Raw genomic sequence first — 19,493 nt, 5'->3', positions numbered from 1 at the left:
ATGAGCCCTGGGAAGAAAAGCATTGCTTTAATTAAGCATAAATCTGGATTGGTGAAATGACATAGGGTAATTTCATGTGAGACAATGAATATTTATTGTCATGTGGCTTTATACATCTTCCCCAGGAGTCATTTCACAAGTAAATAGCAACCATGAAAATCTACATTCTGAATACGTGTGAATTATTTCAAAATAGCTGAAACCTTCCCAAGTTCATGCTGACGGGTGGAATGATTCTATCCAAATACTTCAGGGATGTTAGATTGCATCCACAAACCAACACAGCCTTTCATCAGCAACTGTGTAGACAACCACTGTTAATGATGGGGAAGCTACAGTTTGAGGGAATCCTAATTGCTGAGTACCTTTCAAAATAACACACCATGTTGCTTCCTCTGAGTCATTTATCATCCTTGTCAAATCCGAATTTGCTTACAATAGGTATAACTGGCACAGATGCTGGGAAAAGACATTTCTTGACCAAACCCGTTGTTGCATTACAGGGCCAACGACAGGTGCAAATCCCATTGTGAGCCTCATTTTTAAAATCAGATTAAGATGGCAACTCTTATTAATTCATCTGACAGTAATCCTACTAATCCTACTGGGACAGTCTGCTAGGTATACATCTAAAGGATTATATATATACTAAAGCAAGTGAGCATTGGAATATACTGTAATACTGTAGTTATGTGAGGATGTTTAAAGATTTCTAGTCTTTCAGCACAGTCTTTGTGATCAGCATTCTTTAGCTTGTATATTACCACTAGAGAAGAATTAATTGAAGAAATATGCATAGCTTTTCTGAAAATAAAGTGAAGGGTGAAGTTTTGTGTTTGGAAATCACTACACAGATATATTAAATAAGACCATTTGTTGACCATTTTTTTTCCTGCTGGATTGATATACAGACACATTTCCATTTATACCAAAGATTATCCTAAATTTAAGCACCAGTAGATAGATTTTTAAATCTATTACTGATTTATTTAAACATACAATAGCTGAATTTTCCCCCTTTTTCTTTCCTAAAATAAAATGAAGCAGCTGCTCTGAGTTTTTAATGAAACACGACAATAAATGTTCATTTCCTATTTGAAGACTTCTATATACCTTCACTGAGACCTCTATGATAATTGGTATATCATACCCAATTCCTTTAAACAGTGCTCATAAGTTTTGGTAGCCTTCATATAAACTTACTAGCATTTGTCGCTGTCCTTTTGGAACTGTGGTATCCAGAACTGGAACCATATTTCAAAATAGAGTCTGTCCAAGGTAGTATAGAAAAATTCCTTCCTACAATCTGCCGTCCTAACACTTTCCATGATAGCACCTGCTTTTTAGTAGCTGCAGCACATTGGTGGCTCATGTTTAACTGATAGTCAATAAGGGCACCCAAATCTTTTTTACATTGGAGAGAGAAAATCATATTTCCCCAGTCCTTGTACCATACCTATTATTTTCCCTGTCCATAATCAGAACTTTACATTTTAATTCGCTGCTCAGAACTGTCCAGATGTGCTGTCTCTCCTCTACGGAACTAGCTATATCTCCAACGTTCTGCCATCTTTCCATCTTTCTGCCATTGGCAGGCTTAGTCCTGTTAACCCCCTCAGTCCTGTCATCCAAGTCATTGATAAAAAAATTGAAAAATACAGAATGCAAAAAGGCATCCTGTGGTACTTCACTCAATATTTCCATACAAACTGGAGCTAAACCATTAACAAGCACCCATTCACTGCACTAATGCACCCTCTTGTGAGCTCATATAGGTGTTTTGTTACTCCAGATTTTATAATTTCATTAAGGATTTGTTCATGATAAATTGTATTGAAAGTTGTGCTGAAGTCCAGGTACATAATCTGCCTGTCCAACTCTCATTATATCAAACTCTTAATAGAATAAGATAAAGTTATGGCATGGTTTATTTATGGCAAAGCCATGTTGGCTTCTGTTAACTTGCTTATGCAACTGTTCACAACAAGCTTATGCTATTTAAAGCGGGCCCCACCGGGTCCGGGACGGCCGTCCTGGAACTGGACTGTTCAGCGCCGCATTCGGCTCCGAGTTTTCCGGGGAGCTCACCAGAGCCGCATCAAAATGCGGCTGGCCGGACCGGGCCGCAAAATGGTGGGATCATCTTTAAAGAATATTGGCTAGTAGGAATGTAAAAGCTGACAACTCTGTAGTTTCTTGGATCTTCCTTTTTCTCCTTTTTACAGTGATATTTGCTCTTTCCCTTTAGAACAGGTTATAGTCTTGCAGTGTATCAGTGATGTCTGTCAGATCGTATTTATGGTCCTAACTTGACTGTCTAGTTTTCCATTATTTCTCATACTCTGCATTGGTATAGTAACATCTAAGAACTTGTGTGGCATCCCATAGCAATGTTGTGTCTTCCTGCAAAACGCTTTGAGTTATCATCCTAGCCTCATTCTCCCTTTGTGTGCTGCTGTATGTGCTGCTGTATTAGCCCAAGTCCTTGGCAGCATATTCAGCTGTGGGGGTTTGCTACTCCTTTATACAAAATTAATTGTGCTGAATCTTTTCTTCATCTTTTTGTTGTTCCTCAGGAATTAATTAGTCTGATGTTACAAGTAAATGTGGAAGAACGATATACAGCTGCTCAGATATTAAACCATCCTTGGGTATCAGTGAGTAAAATACTTTTATTATATTACCCATTTAAACAAAAATGTAAAAGCTCAACTAATATTAAACACTAATCACTTGAAATAGATTCAGTTATGTCTCTACAGCATGGGTGTCAAAATTGCCACGTCATGTTGCCGTCACATGATGTTTTGCGGTTTTCCCCACTCATGAAGCTGGGTGGGCGTGGCCTGCATGTGATGCATCCAGCCCACCAGTTTGACACCCTGCTCTATAGCAATGTACAGCCACTCTTCAATTAGCAATTAGCTTACTTATGCAAATATAATGGTAATAAAAATTATTTTCTGATCGATACATGCATTTAGAGCCAAAGTTGATGCATTCACAATAAAAACTTTCAATGTGAAACTATTTAAGATCTGGTCAGTTTCAGGCAGCAGTGTAGCCTGCCAGAAGATTCTAACATACTAATTAAGGTCACAGATCTGAGCTTGTTAGCTTGCAGTTAGCTCTTTTTAGGAATCTGCTGTTTTGCAGAAAAAAGAAAACACTTCAGGAAGAGATTGTTTAAGCAATATCTCTGCACTGTGAGAAGGGGAAAAAATGGTGAGGCACAGGACACTGTAGGAAAGAACTTTATTTGAATAAGATGGCAGCAACTGGTGATCTTCACTTCATATCTCTTCCTCTCCTTCCTTTCTTTCTCTTTCATGTGTTCACCTAGCAACCATTTCAATTAATAACAAAGTCATTACTTATACTGATCTGGCTATTTTTTAATGGTTCAACAACACACACACACATTTAATATCTTTGCTAATTATAGGAGAGATAGACTTGTTGGGTGCACTTCTTTAAACAACTGAAAAAGACATTGCTCTTGGAAGTATGAAAGAATTTTAATGACAATATAAACTGTTAGTTCAAAAGAAACTGGTGAGGAGCTCAGTGCGTGATCAGCAGTATCCTCCTGAACATGACTAGATGAAAAGGAAGAAAAAGAGATTCAAATAAGAGTCTCCAAAATGGGCCCCTTTTTGTGGTGTGCTGAGGGCCTGTTCATTTATCATGGATCTTCATCTAGATATTTATGATAATTTTTGTATCATTCCAATGCTTCTTTGTTGAATAATAATGTTCTCCTTTCCTTTAAAAAGGATGATGCCTCTCAAGAAAATAATATGCAAGCTGAAGTAACAGGTAAATTAAAGCAGCACTTTAACAGCACACTTCCCAAACAGAATAACCAAAATGCAGGAGTGTCTATTATCATGGTAAGCAAGTGCATCATTTCTACCAATTATTTTACTAATTTGACATTTTCAACTCTTTCCAGAAGAGATACAGTTTTAAAGTTATTTTTCATTACAAAGTAATAGTGCATATTTTATGGCTGTGTCAATGTCTCTTTGTGCAATCGATGCATTTTTAAGAAAATTTAAACATTTGACAAAACTGTTTGAGTTCTGTTTGAGACATTCTGTTTAAGAATTGTGCAATTAAGCCAAAGTAAATAGTGCTACTCAAAGTACATGATTTACCATAATTCAGCCTAATCAGCTGTCCTTTAATTCTTGCATTTGCACTGGAAAAAAAAATTATCTCATGAAATATATCCTATTGGCAATAAAATTCTTAAAGATGCTATTTATGTTAGCAGTCAGTTTTTATTTGCACTGAATCATTAAAATGCAGCACCAATAGGTATTTCCAAGACTCCTAGACATACTGACCAAATTTAAGTTGAAGAAAACCAGGTTCTGGGAATGAAGAAAGAAATTTTAATTTTTTTATCACTTCTTGTTTAATTTTTCCTAACATATACCAGCTTTAAAAGTAATGTTTTATTTTAGGATGAAATAAACTACTATGAGGAGCAAAGAAAAATAATACAAAAGCTTATTGTTTTGCTTGCATTTTGACAGTTTGACTTGACAGTCTGAGAGACTTCAAAACTCAATGTTTTGTATTTTTGAGACTTTGGATAATCCTGAAGTGAAACCTGGTACAAAATCCATTATTAAATAGAGTTATTTTAAAATGCTAACTCACAGCTGCTTGCAAATTTGCACATACTTTAAGCTTGTTTGTAGTCATAAATATAATTCAGCATCTGGCTTCTTTTTGATGTGAAGTTCTGGTTGTTTTGTTTTTTTCCAAATTTCTAGCCGCCTGGCTTTGCTTCTAGGCGATGAAGCATACTTGTAATTGTAACTTCCATTTATCCTTCCTTATCTTCTCCCTGCTGGTAAAGGCTATTTTCCCAGGAACTAAATTATAGTTTTTAAATTAAAATTGAGTTCTGAGCCAAAGTCCATTAAGCAATTTGAGACTTAGAAGAATCTGAATTCAGGTAGTCCTTGACTTAAAATCATAATTAAGCCCAGTTGTTCAACTAGTCACCGTATGCCGGTGCCCAATTTTATGACCTTTTTTTGTGGTTAAGAGAATGCCATGGTTGTTTAGTGAATCCATTTTCTCCATTAGGCACTTTTACTGGAAACTGGAAGTAAATTTTAATTAGATAAACCATATTGTCATTGTACCTCATACAACGAAATTAAATGTCATCTTCAATGTACATTAGAACTATAAAAAATAAAACACAAAACACACATCCTTCACACATTTGAATTGAAAACCCCTGATATTGCATTTATATTGCAGTATATAGTAAAATTCAATATGCTAGTTTGCAGCAAAATGCTGGTTTCTAGCAAAAAATGTTGTAGCCGTGTGGTTGAACACCCCAAATGTGATCATGTGACTGGGGGGGGGGGGGACAACTTTGAATCTGGGTCATAAGTAACCCTTGGGAGATCTGCCATAACTTTAAACAGTTGCTAAGCGACAAGTGATAAATCAAAAACTACCTGTAGTTTTAACTGTATAAAGGAATACATTGTCTCTCAGCTTGAGTGACACTCCAGACATAGCTAAAAATGGCTGGAAGTAGAATCCATTTTGAAAGGATTTTGTTCAGGGGGAAATGAATGCCTTAAGGACAGGGGTGGGATTCCACCAGTTCGGACCGGTTCTATAGAACTGGTTGTTATGATTCTGCGCAGTTCAGAGAACTGGCAAATCATGCTCCTGGCTGGCCTCTCCATCCAGTCAGTCCTTACTGTGCATGCACGATATCGTGCACCTGCCCGATATTGCTGACTGCATTCTCCCCCGCCCAGTCACTCCTTAAGGTGTTTCTTTTTTTCCTCCCAACGATCAGCTGTTCTGATGATCAGCTGTGTCAGGATCCCCCTCGTTGTCTTTCTGCTTCACCCAGGAGGCTTCTCTGAGGCCCAGGGGGCAAAAAGGGGCATGGGAGGACAGTGCTGCACCCCCCTCTCACTCATTTTTTGCTTTCCTGGGGCCCAGGGAAGCTTCCTGGGACCAAAAATGCCCCCCAGGAGGCTTCCCTGAGGCCAAGGAGGCAAAAAGGGGCATGGAGGAGGGTGCTGCACGCCCCCCCCAAGCTCTGTTTTTTTGCCTTCCTGAACCCCAGGGAAGCCTTCAAGGTGCAAAAATGCCCCCCAGGAGGCTTCCCTGAGGCCCAGGAGGCAAAAAAAAAACAACAACCTGGGGGGGGGGTGCTGCAAAAAACAAGAAGCACCACCCGTCCAGTCACATGGCCATGCCCACCTAGCCACACCCACAGAACCAGTTGTTAACAAATTTGAATCCCACCCCTGCTTAAGCATCTACTTAACAACATCAAAACCCCATAGAATTTTGCCCTCAGCTGACTGATCATAAAAATAAGTTGCGGTAGAATGTTTTGGCCCTCAGTCTACTCTTTTAAACCCCAAAATTCAGCCATTTAAAAAAAAAAATACAATATTTGGAGAACTAAAAAAAACATTATATCAAGATAAGTTGAATAAAGTTGCAGGCTGAATTGTAGGTAAGCCAAATCGATTCCTCCGTTTTTCATAAGAAGGATATTTGTGTTCATTTTCCACCATGTAATCAGAAGAGGTGGGAAAATTATGAGGTGTCATGTGTGACTTTTCAGATTTATATACAAAAATGCTGGCAGATTGTCATGGTATTTTAACTATCTTCTGCTAAGAATTTTAATTTCTGGATATGTGTGTAAAAACGATGACATGGTAAAATCCAAGAAATATATCCAAAGGAACTGTTTTATCAACCACAGAAAAAAAATTAAAATGAAATTTATTTAGCCTAAGAGTACAGCACATACAATATAATAAAAACAAATTATCTCAATTTATCAAGTGAATATAGCCACATTTACAACCATTCACATGATTGTCTTAAATAAAATTCATTTTCATTTCTGTTCAGCAAAAAATTGTGCTCAAAAACCATTATTTAATAGAAGTAGGAAAAAAACATTTTAGAATGGCTTGCAATTTTCTTCTTTTGATTTTTATAAAGGTCTTATAAGGAAGGTTTCAGTGCTGCTTTTTGAATATTGAAACAATTTATTTACATTTATAAATGTTGCAATGCTATTGGTTCTGCTTCCAGTAAGTCTAGTGTCTGTCCGTTGCTTCCTTCTTTTGCTTCTTCTCCCAATGCCTGCGCCGCTTTCCTCTGAATAGGTCCAAGGCAATGGTATGTACTAATTACAGTGCTTCTTTGCCACAATTTAAAAAAAAAAAAAGATTCTTGGTTTGAAAGAAAAGGAGAAGTAACCTTGTAACAATCTTGAACAGAAAAGCTTGTCAAGTGATGTGGTACAATCATGCAACAAGCTTTCATTGCATTGATATAGTTGCACCATTCAACCATTTCAATATTGCTGCATGATGTTTTCTATTTTTACAGATTTGAAAGCCAAAAAAAAACCAACCCAAAAATACTCGGGCTTTCCCTCTTTTTTTCTTTTTCTTCTTTTTTTCTCCTCCTCCTCCTCCAAAATAGCACAGGTATAGTTCTGAAATTGCTTGAAAGCTTTTCCTTGGCTAATTTATGATGATCACTTTATATTAGAATGATCATCATATTCTCATGGATTTCCATGTCTGTAATCATATCCCTAAAGCAGCTAGCAACTGAACACAAGCTCAATCTGTCTGGTCAAAACAATTGATACAATATTCACACCTTTGGTCTGCAATCTTCTCAATCGTTGGCCACAATCATTATTTTACACAACATCTTTGGTGCCAATTTTAAAGAAAAAAAGTAATACCTTTAAGTTTAGACATTATTTATGAGTTAACTCACAAAATATTTTATTTTTTATATTTTTAAAATCTGGAGATTAGTGAGAACGTTGTGGGTGCTGCATTGCTTAGCTTAATGTATATTATACCTGAGCAGTGTTTGAATTTTTAATATTTTCCACATTGTGGTTCTGGAACTGCTCATACAAAAAATGTATCAGGAAAAATATTCTATACATAATACATAATACGACCAGCCAAATGCTCTTTTGTCTACCTGAAATAAAACCTAAAATCTTACATCTGCTATGAAAGTTATTACTAGTGAACCATTATGAAGTAAAATTTCTCCTTTAGTTAATTTTTTGTAAAAGCTTAGTTCAGTTGCCATGTACTAGCTTGAATCATGTGCTTAATGTTAAATAAATTCATATTAGGGGTTTATGACTATATATAAAACTAATTACAATTCATTTTAGATTTTTACTTTTCAAAAAAGTCAAGTACAATTGAGATACAACTGAGAAACAAAAATCAGAGTAGTAACATAAACAAGTTATATTATTTGAAGGACCTATAATGGGTTGATTAAATTTTATGATGGAAGAATCATAGCTTATCTTTCACGTCTGCATAATAAAGTAAGGAGAGACATATTTTTCTATATATTCATTTTTGCTTCTTCCAAAAAGCATCTATTACTTCCATTCTGGATGCTACCTATTATCTTCCTTTTCATCACATTCAACAAAGATTCTATCAAACAACACAAATTCATAATTTGGTACCATTAATTTATATCTTACAATTGTGTGGCCCATTTTTTTCATGTCAAATACTATTTACATTGGACTTTAGTATATTGATTTTGGTTCTATACTCCATGTGGCATCATTATGGCTGATGTAACATTTCCAGTAAACCATTCAGGTTCTTAGCCAGCAACATGGGACCATTTTCATAAAGAGTGCATGCACATTACATTCCCAACCAACAAATCTCAATATTACCATCATAGTTCTTTCATCAGTGTCTATCTGAGCCCTGGTGACATAGTGGTTAAGCACAGTACTGCAGGCTAACTTTACCCACAGCCTGGAGTTTGATCCTGACCGGCTCAAGGTTGACCTAGCCTTTGGTAAAATGAGGATCGTTGGGAGTAATATGCTGAGATTGTAAACTGCTCAGAGAATGCTGTAAAGTACTGTCTAAGTTCTATTGCTATTGCTATCTTTTGTCTGCTAAAATACTGAGCCATTTGGTAAGTGTACCGTTTATTCTCATCCATGCTTTATTCCATCACATCACATGTTCAGCAACCAAACCTCAACTGTACTTGCTTAAAAAATTCCACAATCCAAGTCTCTTTACTTCTATTGTAGTTACCTGAAATCAACATTGTACAATATATTCTTACATCTATACATTGATAATGATTTTCCGAAGGACAAAATACTTGATCTACACGTATTTCACCCTTTCAATCAGAATTTCCTCCAAAATCTTAAGAAGCACACTGAACATACCTTGTAGATTTTCCATTCACTTGTGTTATTGTCCTTGATGCTGTCTGAGCTTTTTTGCTTGTAGACATTTCATTACCAACTATGTAGCTTCACACCAACCACATTCTTCCAGCCATCTGGCACGTGTATGTTAAAGATTCATGCAACCTTTTCCCGAACAGATAAATATTCATATTTTAACATTTATCCAGTCACCACTGTCCACACCTGCTACCTTACCATTTTTATTCATTTATATAATAACTTCCTTTTCTTGGAAAAAAAAATAAACTATTTATAGCATACTTCCAAAGGCTTCCTGTTTAATCCTTTTCACTCATTTCCAAATTTTTCTTTCTTTTGAAATTGTTCTGTTTTTTATCTATTATTAATTCTCTTAACCAGAATTTTTTATTTTGTCTGCATATGCACATTATATGACACATAATTATATGACAGTGAAATTTCATTTTTTTCAGCAATTATTCCCTTACGTGCATTTGCTTTTCGTCCTTTTGCATCCTCTTGCATGTCATTTTCCCACCAAGTAACTTTTTTCATGTTCCCATTGCCTTACTGTACTTTTAGTGGTAGTCCTAATTATTACACTGTTGAAAGCAATATCCATGTCCCCTGGCCCATGTCAATTCTCAATTCATTCTGTGGAAATTCCCATAGCTTGTGAAAGTAGCAAATAACGGTTTGTTCCACATCCTGAATTTCTCATCTTCATTGATTCTCAGTCTTTCCTCATAATCACATTTATATTCATTCTTTTGCCACATGGAGAGACATACAATTGAATTATGTTTTTGAAACGAAGAGACCATTTAATAAGCATAGACTCCAAGTCTCAATTCTCATTCATTCTTGGATATCCAAATAGCCAAGTCACTTTTTATTTTATATCTGTCTGTTCATGTCATCAGAGGGTTTGCTTTAGTTCCACTTTTTTTTTTCATTTATTCATTTTGTGGATAAATGTTCTATTTAACAGTATTTTATTCTAAGTGACAATGTTCTAAATACCTGTCTCTTTAGGTTCACCTTGACATGACCATGCCTTTTTGGGAGATTCATTGATTCATTCATTCAATTTCTGAAGTTACCCAACTCAATCAAGTGACTCTAGGTGGCTTACAAGTCTAAAATTATGAAACAATTAAAATAATTAAAAAAGCATTTAATAATTAAAAAAAACACCCACAATAAGTAGAAACAGTAGCCATGATGGTTAATTAATTAACACTAAGGCCAAGCAATAGGACCCTTCACACATTCCAAGGCAACCCAGATACACAGCCAAATTTTTAAAGCTTTGTGAAAAGCCAATAGGGTTTGGGGCATTCTAATCTCTGAGAAGAGAATATTCCATAAGAAAGAGGCTGCAGAAGAAATTTAAACTGTCTTCTAGTTTCTGCTAGTCATCATTTGGCTGATGTGATTTGCAGCATGCCCAATCTGGGCATGCAATTCTTGTTACTAATGCTATGCACGTGAGAAACCACTTTCCAAACAATCCACAACCTCACACTCTTGAAAAAGATCTTAGAAGTTACTTTTCCTTTTCTTCAGATTTTGCATGTATCATTTTAAAAAACACTATTATATGTACATATAACACTTATCAGTGATGTGATTTACCTTTTTCTAAAAAATTGTATTTTAGAACACAGCTCTAGATAAAGAAAATCAGATATTTTGCAACAAGCGCTGTCAAATCCCAGGTCAAGCTGATGTGAAGTAAATCACCAAGATAAAACCTGCTCCTCAGCCTTCTACAACTGATCACAAGTTGACTTCTCTTGCTGCTTCTCAGCTACTCAGTCTCTTCCTACCTTGAATCAGCATGTCATGAGCCAGCAGGATTAATTTTAAGAGAAGTTCTAATGAAATCCACAGCTAGGTCAGCTACTGTTCTCTTAAACTTGCTACTTTTTTTCATGCCTAAAAGGGATGCAGGTTGTATGTACAGTAGATTTTAGTACTCTACCTATTAAATTTGGGAATTCTTATGTTTTTTAATGAATTTGTGTTCAGTATAATTTCAATCATACAAATGAATTTGTCTTCTCATACTTGGATATACAAACTTTAAATAGGTATAACTATTAAGGAGCCTCGCCCAACAAAGTCTAGATTTTCTAAAAGAAATGCTAGACAAAAAAAGTGGCGGAACTCATTTCTTTAATTTAAAAATGCAAGTCTAAAATGGTCCTGGAGAGAAGCAAAATTATTCCCAGTGGCAATTTGTACAATATTGAAAGTCAAGTTGTGGAGGTTTGAATAATGATGTGAATGGACAGCAATTATTTTTGACATTAAACTTTTTGATTAAGTACCATCAAGTTGGTATTGACTAAGTGATCACATAGATAAGAAATATAAATTTAAACCTTGTGGAATTTAATATAGAATAATTCAATCATTGACAATCATTTTTGCAACCAACCCCATTTATGAATGAGTGTGTTTTGAAGATTGCAACTAGTAAAGATTTCTCTGCACAGGTTGTTTCCTGCTTCTCTTTTCCTGTCATGAATGACCAGTTATTTTTTTCTTGGAACAGAAAGCTTGCTGCATGGTGCATTATCAAAAAGAGCAGTATATTTATAGCAAGCTAGTGTAATAAATGAATTACTAGTTACCAACACAGAATGTGTCAGCATTGTATTTTTTTAATTAGCCCACTCTTAAAGTCATCAAATGTTTGGGGAACTATAATGCTAAATGTGCAGTGAAGGGTAGATGGAGTTGTATATTAATGCTTGTTTCAATATTGTATGTTCTCTGCTTGTTTTCTTCTTTCTTTCTAACAATTTTAAATCATTTTCTATTAGCTCTTTACATTAGAACTAAGAACTGCAATAAACATTTTTCTTCAAAAGAGTAAGTAGTAATTTTTTTGAGAACTTATAAAGCAAATTCAGGATATGTAATTATCTTGATTTCCTTCTATTTTGAGTACACATTATGTTCTCAAATTTTATAACATAATTTTATTTAATAGGATCAGGCTGATTTTTTTATGTTTCAGGTGTATATTATTACAATAGAAAACATTCTACTGAGTATAGCTATACAATTGTTGTGTCATTCAGTTATTTCCAGATATTATTTTGTTTTATACTTGACTATCTTCACTTTAACATTTGTTTGTATGTTTAAATCGGAATGCCTGCTAAGAGATTTTATTTACTTTAGGTATGATAACATACTTAGTATAGTCTTAATTTTGCTGTGGCCACTTTTAGTGCAAATTAAAGATATCAATCCCCACAAAATTACCAGAAAGTAGCACACATTAACCAAGTCTAATGTGAAAATAATCGTTAAGCATAATTTTAAAAAATCTGGACATTTCTTTGTGCAGTATTTCAGGTGTTCTGTTTGCTTCTATAAATATTATGCATACTCTTTTAAAACTTTCTATAAAGATTTATGCAGAGCTACACAAAAGTTATTAAAAGAAAAAACCCAAGCAGTATATATTTCAAATATTTCAGATCCAAATATTTAAATATTACATTTTAAAAGAAACAATTTTTCCATCTCCATGAGTCTCATATGAAGTTCCCCTCTTAGCTTCCAAGTTTGACGTATTAGTCATATAATGATTTCTTCCATTATTAAATACATATAAGTATTTTAAGAGATGTATAAGTATCCTGTTTTGCTGATGCTATATTTCAGCAAGTATAATGGATCCTAAATTACTTTCCCAAATTATGCTTTCTGAAATTTCCACGTTATCCCCTTCCTTTTCTCTCCTCCTCCACCCTTCTTATTTTACCCAATTAAGATTATTTATTCAGATCAGTATTGTTTCTGCCTACAATACTGGCTCTTGTTCTTACGTGTAATAAAGAAAAAAGAACTACCTCTTTTATATTCTTGATTTCAACAGCCCCTATGAAATCAGTATTACTCAACATTATTTATTTCAAACTGGGAAATAGGAAACAATTTCAGTGTTGGATTGTGACAATGTTCCCATTAACCCTGTGTACTACCTTTGTCAAATTCAACTTCAGTCTTCAGTCTAATCAATTCAGACTGCAATCCCGAAACTTCAGACTTAAGTACTCAGTTTTCAGTCAACATAAACAAAATCAGGAACATATTGTGCCTGTGCTTCAGGAGTTTAGTTTTGAATAGTCTGAGATTAATCAGACAACTGTACACCGTGTAACCTCTATGAATGGCACTATATTAGCATAATTTAATGCCTATATTTTTTTTTAGTAAAAGGTAAAATATTTATACGATCTGAAGTGAAACCAGAATAATGCCTATGATGTAGTGACAAATTTAATTTTAATTTAGTTTTTTTCCTCCGCCTTAGAGGTTCCAATTGTTTAAAATTTGGTGGTCCATATCCAGTATACTTTGAAGCTAATGTTCAAATAGTTATACTCCTTTCCCCATTCTATTAGGACTATAAATGTTTATATTCTAATTGCTTTACATTAAAAAAAAACCTAAAAAAAAACTTTTATTAGCTCACTGGCCATGTGGCCATCTATTAAAGTTGATGGAATGTTCTTGGTGAAAAACTATCCAGCACCTCATATAGTGGCCATTTTATGATATAACTAAAATGAACAAAAAACATTGAGTTTGTAGTCTTTCTCTGTGTATATTTTGGCATTCGAAAGATTGCAGTGGCATAAGAAATTGCCCAATAAATCTTTCCCACCCCAAATCAAAAGCACATCCTGTTCAAGAAACAAACAAAAGCAAAGCAAGGACATGTCTGTTTTAAGCACAAGGAAAACCAAAGAACAGACATACCGCATCAAGCCCTTCATGAAACACATATAGCATACGTCGCTCCTTAGGGAAGGTCTTTCATTAGCAGCTGTAGCTAGATAGCTGACTGGACTTTTAGTAAAATACATAGAATAGGGCCTTGAATCTTCTTCCCATCCTATCAAATCTAACAGTGCCTTGGTTTCACATGGAGCACAAAAAGAAATGAAAAACAATGTAAAGTTTGAGACGTGACTGCAGATGTTAAAACGTCCGTTTGAATTCAAAATGAGAAGGAAGGAGTTTAGGAGCAAGAGTTATTTTTTGTTCTTGATTTTGGTGATTAATCTTTAGACATTTCCTATATTAGTGGAAGACAGTGCTTTTAAAAATGATATGACATTGTAGTGCAACTGTGCTCAGGGTTTTTACACTGTCATGTCTCTCAATAATATAAGCACAGCCAGTTTTCTGGTTTGGTCAACTATTATCTGAGTATATTCAATAAAACCTTTGTTGGCTTGGGAGATGAAAGTAGACTATCGTTGCAAAGTTCAAGGCCACACCCATCATCCATTCCACACGTAGGAGCTAAATTTGTAGACAGTGTTAGGTCTGTGCTAACAGAAGTGTAGCAATAAATATATGTTTGGCATTTGCTGTGTTCTCTGAAAATGTTTGGTACATGTAGCAGTAACTATAACCAAAATTCCGATTTAAAAGACAAATTTACAATCATTTTGTTTTCAGAGTTCTGCATTGTTTCTTATTAGAAAGTTATGTTCCTGTTGTAATAAACGAAACATTAAAATACAAATGCCTTTTTTATTTAATATCTTGTTTCAAACTGAGTTTCCCCCTTTCTGATGCTTATATAAAGAAGGGCTATTTGAATATTAGGAAAAAAACATACAAATTGCTTCAAATAATTAGTTGAAGAAATTATATACTGACAAAGACAGAGAAATGTAAATTTTAAATCTTAAACCACAACTTATCAAGAAATAATTTTTGCAGTACATTCTAAAAACAATACTTTTCACATATATCATCACAGAATTTTGCACAGCAATCATATATTAAGTAGGATTTATGCAACACCAAAATAACATTGTTCATAATAAATTTTATTTAGTTTCCCAAGAGCTTGAAGAGAGATTTGTCAGAATGATTGAATCAGATTTGATAGGAACATGTCTTGATTTTAAGATCAATATAAGGTCTTGTGCAATACAGTTTTCTAGTTCTGTTGCAGGCACACAATAGCTTTTACCATTAAGGTGCTGAAGGAAAATAGCAGATCTTCAGCACAAATGTTTTTTTTTATCCACACATGGTTTCAAAAAGTACAGAAGATAAATAGAATACTTCCAAAATCCTCAAAATAGATCTTATTTTTGAAGAACAGTGGGCCTGATGAAAGGATAGGAAAAATATGCTTGATGTATAAATTCTGCTTATGATTATGGTATTTCTCTCTTAACCATACAACAAAATAACAAATTAATAATTTAAAAGGTATACTAATCACCTAGATTCTAGAATCACACTTGATCATTACACAGATGTGAAAACAAAAATTTAAATATTCTTGATTTTCAGAAAATTCAGTGCTTCAAGTTATCACTGTAAAAGTACAAGACAAAAGGGAAGGGAGGGATAAGCATAGTTTAAAATGTCAGTATTATAACTGCTGGTATTATAACCAACTTCCTTTGTTATAACAATTTCCATTGTTAAAATCAAATATTCCATAAGATTATAAAGTTTACATGAGAAACATGTTTCATAATATAGCTAATACAAGAATTATAGCCACCCTATTACAGTCTTCCCCCACCCCAGTATAATGATCAAAATAGATTTACTATGACTAAAAAATATAGATTTTCTTTATAAGCTACAGAACCCCAATAATCATCTGTTTTTTCCCCATCCCAAAAAGTCAAGCAAAATCTACAAAAATAGCAATTAACTTCAAAAAATAGCATCTCCCAGCAAATTTAAGTTACATTCAGATATATTAACTATTTATAAGATTTAGAATATGACAAGATACTAAAGAGAGATGTGTGTGTTTGAAGTCTCCATATGAGAAGAGCTGCACGGCCACATCACTTCAATTCATATTTCAGTATCTGGTTTGGTATTCATGATGCCATCTGTTGAAATCATTGTAGAAAACCACTATGCTGCCAGAAGCCATGCCTGTCATTATACACCTGTGAAGGAAAAATATGCAGAAAAAAGACCACAAATCATTTTGCACTTACAGTAACAATACATAGCTTTATGCACATTAAATTAAACCACAGATAAAGTTGTGTTTGAAAACTCAATACTTTTAAGATCTACTGTTTCTTATTCCATCAGGGACCTATTTTTTACTGCAGAAAAAGGTGCCCAAGTTTGGAACTAGTTTAAATGTCTCATCTGAAACTAGTCTGGTCAGAAAAGTTCTATTACATCTAGCAAATCCAGTTGAGAAGCAAAGAATGGGATGTAATACAGCATAGAATCCTGTTATTCTGAAATCTTTCCATCTCCCCCCCCCCCCATTTTTTTTTGGCTATTTTGAAGTAGGAATTTGTTCATTTTCAAAAGAGCCAGTGGATGGGAATCACTATAAAATAAATATGTTGTTTTTAATCATCAATTTGTGCATGCTAACTGAACAAAACCTTACATGAAGTGTATGATTTTCAGAAAATTCAATGCTTCAAATTCTGCCATCAGTATAAAAATACAAAACAAAGGCGAGGGAAATTAACATTCAAATCACTCTCACCTTTGGTCATGTGAAAGAGTCATGGATCGGATACCAGCATCACAACCAGGATAGGCAAAAAGCTGCTTGAGATCATACACTTGCCATACCATAACAACTCCATTGTCTCCTCCTGTGAGGAGATACTGCCCATCACGGCTCAGCTGGATTGCCTAGATCAAGGAAAGTGACTTGAAATAATGAAACAATTTTCACATTAACTTTTTATTCTCAATTGCTATTACTTAATTATCATAAGACCAGGTTACTTTTTTACAAAGATGGGATCTATAGAAAAGAGGTTAAATAAACAGATATTTTAATTATTATTTTTTAATGTAAAACATCAGTATAGTGGGAACTAGGGCTATTTGGGTTCTAGAATATTCTGTAATGAACCATAATGATTGGTTGCAAGCATACTTGCTGTCAAATGTACAATAGGTCTGTATATAAGTATAGTTGTTTGAAGAGAGAGAGAGTGGCAATAGCTCATGTGTTAGTTCATCTAAGACCAAGATTGTGTCATGATTTCTATTTTGTACATACAAGGATTTAGAAATTCATAAAACCTTCCCATACCAAATCAAAGCATGGTTTGAAGACCAGTCCACATGGCTGCATTCTTTTATTGACCCTCCACTTTACAAGGCATGCAGCATAACTATTTTGAGCCTAGGATGGGGTCTTACCAGCCCCTTATCCATGCGAATGCAATCAATCATCGAGACAGCATTAGAAGTAGGCATACGTATGCCATGCAGAACATTTTGCCATTATAACATTTTGAATCCATCTGCTCTTTTACAAATGTATTAATAATTGAATTAACTTTTTAAACGTGTATATCCAAATTTCATGTCACAGTTGTTACCATATTACAAGACTGAAACATGTGCTAAGAATTTTACAGACTGACAACCACACCCACATATTTGCTACACTGGGATGCCGAGAAATAAGTGGAAGAATACTGAGGACGTTGCTTGTATATGAATCACTGCAGATGAAAAAAATGGCAAACCCAATATGTTGTTTTTAAAAAAATGCAAGACTCATACTAGCTAACAAAGTTAAGTAAAATTATTTGAAAGACCATTCAAACTAAAATCAATACCTTTCTTTTCCTTGTTTCACAAATGGCTATCTCCTCAGGATATTTTTAAAATTGCTGTGAAGACTATGACAAATAATTATTTGCTACAGTTGTATAAAATTAAGCTGATGAAAATCTATTAACCCTATGGTTATGGTTCATTTGAGTGTTATAACTGGAGGCTTTTTATTTATGCTATAATAAAAGGTAAATTACAGCCATTAATCTAACTCATCTATCAGTGAACTAAGTGTATTTCTGGAATAAAAATAATGGGATTTGGACTTCACAAATAGATGTGGAATTTTACTAACCTATCTAATTGTGAATGGAAAGAATGTACTTAAGCGTCAAAGGCAGATTTCAGAATTTCACTTTTATATAGCATGGCCTTCAACATTTAGCAAATTAAAAAATGGTACTTGACAAATTGGAAAGGAGAAGGCTTAAGTGTAAGACTAATTTGTTTTAGTATAAAAAGTATTAGGAATTTTACTATTTCAGACACAAGGAGCTCAAAACATAGTTTCTTAATATTGTGTTGTTTCTAATTCACACTTCACTGAAGAGTCTCAAAACTCAGATATTTGAAAGACCATTATTTACAAAAAACAAACAAACCCAGACCTGTCAGCCTGACAATATTGGTATAAAGCAGCAGGAGATTGTAAGATACTTGACTTTTCCAAACAGACTCAGGAAAGAAAAATAAATTGGTTCCGTTGGGTGAAATAGCATGTTGGCCTTGTTTAGGGTAGAACAACTTTAGTTCTTTGGACTGCCTGCCAACTTAGATTTAAGTTACTCATTAAGATATCTAAACACTGTAAAGCAGATCTGCTGTGATATTCTGTTAGCCAAAGTTCTACTGAGAAATGCAATATTTAAAACAAAAACAGGTGGAAAGCTTTGATTACGCTGTGAGTATATCCAGACAGCCTAAAGTTTTTTTGGTAGCATTTCTTGTACTTGTGTACAAGATAGTTAGGAGATTAAATAAAACAACTGGAAATTTCAGCTTTTTCAACATTCTGCAAACCAAGCTTGCATGGACATAAGAAAGTATTCTGAAATATTTCAACAAGAAATAATTTTTTTACTCCCTATACAGCATTTTATAACGACAAACTGTGAAGTTGCTGGATTCTAGTGCCTTGGGCGGACATTTTGAACACAGTTGTTTTAATTTTTCAGTTACCACTTCACTTACAAAATGATAAAATACAAAAGCTCTGGGGAAAATACCATGAATGGTTTGAGACTAAAATTCATCTGGGACTGTTCAGAAAAAATAATAGCATGGAATTGTATATACCATTGGCCTGGATACAGAAGAATTTCCATTGCATAAAGAAATGGCCTTGCAAGTGACAACACTGCGGAAATTGTTTCACCAAGCAAAAGATTGCAGGATATTTTATAATTTACTGACCTAGCTGACAACATTATCACAACAGAAAGAGGCATTTTTACTGGAGGAAACAAAACAAAATCACTAAGCTGAAGAATTAGGATAAGATACACATGCCTATAATATTCCAACCCTCCATTGCAAAATACAATAAATGTGTTATCTAAATTAAGCAACAATTACTTCTGACAATTAAAAATAGGACTGT

At 34.3% G+C, this 19,493-nt stretch overlaps 2 protein-coding genes across 14 annotated transcripts in view; one reads left to right on the top strand and one right to left on the bottom strand.

The window, feature by feature from the left end:
• Nucleotides 1-19,493, top strand: part of DCLK2 (doublecortin like kinase 2) — a 78,629-nt gene that overhangs the window by 51,542 nt on the left and 7,594 nt on the right. For 2 of the 7 annotated variants that reach the window (XR_015749208.1, XR_015749210.1), the window contains 4 exons: nucleotides 2,577-2,657; nucleotides 3,777-3,893; nucleotides 4,545-4,624; nucleotides 10,929-11,062. Coding sequence is in view for 5 of the 7 variants with exons in the window: in XM_026668764.2 (XP_026524549.1) it covers nucleotides 2,577-2,657; nucleotides 3,777-3,893; nucleotides 10,929-11,006 (276 nt within the window). In the remaining 2 variants the exon portion in view is untranslated. Of the gene's footprint in view, nucleotides 1-2,576; nucleotides 2,658-3,776; nucleotides 3,894-4,544; nucleotides 4,625-10,928; nucleotides 12,258-19,493 lie in introns of those variants that run through there. The other 5 variants (XM_026668764.2, XM_087963042.1, XM_087963041.1 and 2 more) reach the window with 3 other exon arrangements.
• The window catches only part of LRBA (LPS responsive beige-like anchor protein), a 351,486-nt gene continuing 346,815 nt past the window's right edge, over nucleotides 14,823-19,493 (bottom strand). For all 7 annotated transcript variants that reach the window (XM_087963037.1, XM_026668758.2, XM_026668760.2 and 4 more), the window contains 2 exons: nucleotides 16,800-16,951; nucleotides 14,823-16,233 (listed from right to left, as the gene is read on the bottom strand). In XM_087963037.1, the coding sequence (XP_087819163.1) occupies nucleotides 16,143-16,233; nucleotides 16,800-16,951 (243 nt within the window). In that variant the 3' untranslated portion in view covers nucleotides 14,823-16,142. The remainder of the gene's footprint in view (nucleotides 16,234-16,799; nucleotides 16,952-19,493) is intronic.

Source organism: Notechis scutatus, chromosome 4 (genome assembly GCF_049901735.1).
Source record: "Notechis scutatus isolate UNSWTSFEM ecotype Mainland chromosome 4, rNotScu1.2, whole genome shotgun sequence".
Lineage (NCBI taxonomy): Eukaryota > Metazoa > Chordata > Lepidosauria > Squamata > Elapidae > Notechis > Notechis scutatus.
The sequence above is the reverse complement of the archived record's forward strand: the minus strand, read 5'-3'. Positions and strand labels throughout refer to the sequence as shown.